General features: G+C 28.2%; 1 protein-coding gene across 1 annotated transcript; it reads right to left on the bottom strand.

The window, feature by feature from the left end:
* Nucleotides 1-981: 981 nt before the first annotated feature.
* Nucleotides 982-1491, bottom strand: LOC105454304 (the record flags this gene model as incomplete). The annotated part of the gene is made up of 3 exons (XM_011696853.1): nt 1328-1491; nt 1188-1245; nt 982-1127 (listed from the first exon to the last, which is right to left on the bottom strand). Coding segments are annotated over exons 1-3 (319 nt in total), but the record flags the coding sequence as incomplete, so codon positions are not given.
* Between the last annotated feature and the right edge of the window lie 3835 nt (nt 1492-5326).

Genomic DNA, 5326 nt, shown 5'->3' on the forward strand with positions numbered 1-5326 from the left:
TTTAAAACGGATAAGGATGTAAGTTAATTACGATTTATTGCTTGAGCGATCGTCACGGCGTGGCAAAGATGTGAGCCAATTGAAGAGCTTGCTGCAACAGTGGGCTCTAACCCATATTTTGTAACAACAGAGAAAATAAACACTAAAGTTATGAACTTTAAAAAGTTCATTTTCTCCGTTGTTCATTTTTATAAAATGTTATAAAATGTAAGTTAACTCACTGTTACGGCAAGACCTTCAATTCTTTTTCGACATTTTTGTTAAAGTCAGTAAATTTTTAAAAATTTATTTTCTCCGTTATTTATTTTTATAAAAAGTTATAAAATGTGGACTGGCTCACTGTTGCGGCAAGACCTTCAATTCTTTTTCATTTTGCGACATTTTCGTTAAAGTCAGTAAACTTTTAAATAAGGGAGGATGTTAAAGAGGGACCGATTTCGATCCCCAAAGGTGTAAGTAAAAAATAGTAGTATTTTTTATAAATTTTGATCTCCTGAATACGATAGAAATATTAAAAAGTTCGTAGTGCCTTGAAAATTGAGCATAAACACAGCGTATTTAGTAAAAACGCTGTGTTTATGCTCAATTTTCAAGGTGTTCCCCAAGCGCTACGAACTTTTTAATGGTTCTATATCGTATTCAGGAAATCAATATCTATAAAAAAGACTATTGTTTTTACTTACACCTTTGGGGACCAAAATCGGCTTTTTCTTTAATAAGGAAAGAGGAAGTTAAGGGCCGATTTTGGCCCCCAAAGGTGTAAGTAAAAACAATAGTATTTTTTATAGATTTTGATCTCCTGAATACGATATAGAACTATTTAATGATTCTATCATATTCAAGAGATCAAAATTTACAAAAAACACTATTTTTACTTATATCTTTGGGGGCCAAAATCGGCCCCTTTTTAACTCCTTTCAATTTACATAATCTTACATTGATTTTATAATAATTTATTTGTTTATTATAAAAATAAAATACCTTTTATCATTATCTTGGTAGCATTGCTCTCCATAGTCTGTGGAAATCCAAAAATATAAATAGTTGTTTGTTTTCTCGTGTCTAATTTCGGTAACATAGGTTGTGGATATGTAATTGAATAGGGGGTGTTCGCAAACGTTCCGTCACTGAAAAATGCTTGTTTATTATTATTGCTAATTATGGTTTCGGAATTTTTCGATACTAACCATTTAAAATGGCGCAGCTTAATAGCATCCACGAACTGTCGGTTTACTTTTTCGTTACCTGTATACGTTCAATGACATTATCTTACGCGTTTACGTAGTGTTAAAAAATATAATATATAGAAAACAAATTGTATATTTACAGTTACAGGTTGGTTGTTCAGGTGGAACGTTACAGGTTGGTTGTTGAAACAGGCCGGGTTTTATCCATGTCATAAGACATAGCAAAATAAAAGAATAGACAATCGATGGTGACATTTTAACTGTCAGTTAACAAATACGACAACTTTAAGGCACGTTTTTTTAATGTATCGATATTCTGCGCGGAGACGCAATTTATACCTGTGCCATCTCCCCACAAACTGTACATGGCGATAATGAAATGAAAATAATTGTATTAAACGTTAGTTAATTTAGCGTTAGTAATTTGAAATGCTTATCTATATGCAATGCTTATCTATATACAAAAGGTCACAAACAAAAGAATAAAATTTAACTGTTCACGTAGTTTGAAAAAACTTACTGAAAAATTTTTAAAGAGAAAAAAATTATCATTTCTTGTAATTTTTCTTTAATTTAATTTCAAATTTTTAGAAATAGTTTATAACGTTATCACAATTTCAAGATATTTGTAATCGGAAAGACTGTTTTAATATAATTTGCCGTGTTACAATCATATGTGTGTAAAAACTTAGAAATATGACGTGTGCCAAATTAAAGAATATAATTTATTTATTTATTTTATTCTATCTCAAAAATTATATATATATATACTATTAAAATGTTCAGTTTCAATAAAAATTTGCTCTTAAAAATTATTAAGATTTACATGATTAAATGTTTACACATACACACAGAGTATATTATATTACACTATAATTGTTATATGCTTAAATATATTGCATTGTAAGTTTAATCAATTAAGCTATTAAAAACTATGAATAATTTATCAAATATATATTTAATCTGCTCTATTGTATTCGCTATGAATTTATTATGTTTGATATTAAATTTGTACTTAATGGCTCTGGAAAATCTTCAACTATTTAGATTGTACAGTAAATACTTTTTTATATTTCTACAGTTAAATACACTGTTCAAAGAAATTATGGCATAGAAAAATTTTGGGCAAAAATTGGTCAAATTCGACTAACAGTAACTTCTCGAAAAATGATTGTATACAGATGATGATTTTTTTCAAATGAAAGCTTGAAATATCTACTTTAGGGTACTGTGGGTCGATTTTAAATTTAATGCATCTCTGCTACTGTAAACTCTTAAATCTGAGAGCATGTTTGCCATACAGAAAATTGCAAAGATTGACGGCATGCACGGACTTGCTAAAATTTTTCTCGGGGATGCGGTTTGCAGCCTCAAAGTTTGAACCTTTCCCTTTAATGAAACCTTTTCTTTTAATTTGAAAAAAAAACAAGTTGCTACAATTTTTGTTCACAAAATTACAGCATTTTAAAGTAATTCTTGTATTTTTCTTATATCGTATAGTTGACATTACCCGATGTGCACCGTAGAGAGGTTGGCGAACGGATTTTATACATTGTGTATACGTGGGCGTATGTAAAACATATACACATACACACACAGTGTACAAAATCCGATTGCCAATCTCCCTATGGTGCACATCGGATAATGCCGACCATACATGAGAAAAATACAAAGGTTACTTTAAAATGCTATAACTTTGTGGAAAAAATCGTAGCAATTTGTTTTTTTTTTTTTTCAAATTAAAGAGAAAGATTCAAATTTTATGACACTGCAAACCGCATTCCCGAGAAAAATTTTTGCAAATCCACGCACTCCGTCAAACTTTACAATTTTCAATATAACAAATGCTATCAGATTTTAGAATTTACAGTAGCAGGAGTGCATTAAATTTAAAATCGACCTATAGTACCCTAAAATAGAGATTTCAAGCTTTCATTTGAAAAAAATTCATCATCATACGATGATTCTTCGCGGAGCTAATATAACCGAAGTTGATCAAGTTTTGCCCAAAATTTTTCTATCCCAATTTTTTTTTAGCAGTGTAGTTACACTTTAATGTTACGTTATAAACTAATTGTACAGATCTTTATATTTGCAGTTAAAAAATGATAATGTTTATACACTTCAATTATTCTCAAATTTAATAAATGCATCTGAAGGTCATCAAAATTTATTCATTCAAATTAATCCAAAATTAATATTATATTTAAGATATTTTAGTATGAATAATTTCACACACGTCATATTTCTAAGTCTTTTATAATAAATCTAACTTCATACTTTGTAAGAAATCTTAATCTTAAAATGCTTTAATTAATTGACTTGTTACATGATTTAATAAATTTTTTTAAATCATATAAAGTTTATAGACAAACGCTTACTTAAAAGTTAAATATTTCTTAATACTGCAGTTCTTTTTAGTTCCTCGTCAAAAACTTATCAGAAAAATTTAAAATTGGTATTTCCCCATTCTCTATCTTGAAAATTTGACTACTTAAAGTACTCTTAAAAGTCAATGTTGCTGTTTTGTAACGTCATCAATTATAGATAAAAAACGTGCGCATGTCTCTTTAGTTACGAATTTGTTATAAATTGTTTTTTTGATAAGACATACAATGATGACATCCTCGTGCACTTCTTAAAGTCTTTTTTAAAAAACTGTTAAATATTTGAAGTTTATATAAAATATTTATATTTATTTAATTTATTGTTCAATCTTAATCCTTTGGCTGCGGTACGTTTTAATTATAAATTGTCCAAAATACTGCAAGACATAATTGCATATTACATTTATTATTGCATCACGGTTATATTAAAATGTACGCGAGACCGAACCGTGTACCTATCTTTACGCGATCCGGCGAGTTGCTAGTGTCCAAAATTATCAGATCTCAATAACGACTAAACTAATTGAATTTTCTGAGTGGATTCAATCAATAATTTTGTTTAAATTACATAATAAAGTGTTTCTATGTTTCCTCTACGTGCCCTACGAACAGAAATATCATATTATATATTGTAACGGAAGTTTCGCAGTAATAATATATTATTGGATGTCTAACACCGCCAAGTGTTTTACATAAAAAATATTTTATTTAAAATAAATTTTATTTTGTTCAGTTTCCTCTAATTTTTGTGATGAACTCTCATTTCATTGAAATATACATATGTTCAAATATATTTTATGTGGCAACATACTTTGAAATATCTCATATAAATCGATATTATGATTGTATTTAGTAAAATTTATATCGTGAGGTAAAAGTTTATTTTTAAAAGAATACTTATCACTTGGGTTTTATTATTTCTAAAGCTACTACCATTTGGATTAGAAATAGGAAGATACAGAGGTATACATTACTTAGTGTATAATGTATATACATTCTTTTTATAATTAGCGCAATTTAAAGAGTTCATATCTTTTTTAAAAAATACTTTCTACTTGGATTCTTTAAAGCTATCACTTGGGCTATAGAAATAGAAGACCTTTAAATTTTAAAGCTACTATCACTTGGATTAAAAATAGTATAAAGATACGTGTCATTTGAGTTTTATTTTTTAATTTGATATACAATGGCTTTTTGCTTCAAGAAATGCCTACATTTGATGCCTTTTTTCAACATTTTGTTATAATATCATTATAATATATATAATTAGCTGTCTTTATAATTACCGCAATTTAAAGATTTTATACCTTTTTTAAAAATTGCGTTCCATTTGGATAGGTTTTATTTTATTTTAAAGCTACTAACAACTTAGGTTAGAAATAGAAAGGTATAGAAATACGTAGCACTTAGTATACATATTCTCTTAGTAATTTTATAAAATAGGAAACTCAATACACACACACACACACGCACACGTACAATAAAACATCGTTTATCAGCATTCCATTTATACGAACAAGTTTGTGCTTTCCATGTACGAACTTATAGCTGACAATAAGATCTTATTATCTGAAATATTTGAATAACAAGAACTCAACATGCTCGATCTCGACTTCAGTTTCTGGACGTCCGTCAGTTACTACTATTGGAATTAATAAATATGTCAGAAACAGTAAATATTATCATAAATTTTAAACATTTTAACTGAAGCAATGTAATACATTTTTGCTATTTTATCCTTGTATAATAAAG

This window comes from Wasmannia auropunctata, unplaced genomic scaffold (assembly GCF_000956235.1).
Source record: "Wasmannia auropunctata unplaced genomic scaffold, wasmannia.A_1.0 LD335987.1, whole genome shotgun sequence".
In the NCBI taxonomy this organism is placed as follows: Eukaryota; Metazoa; Arthropoda; class Insecta; order Hymenoptera; family Formicidae; genus Wasmannia; species Wasmannia auropunctata.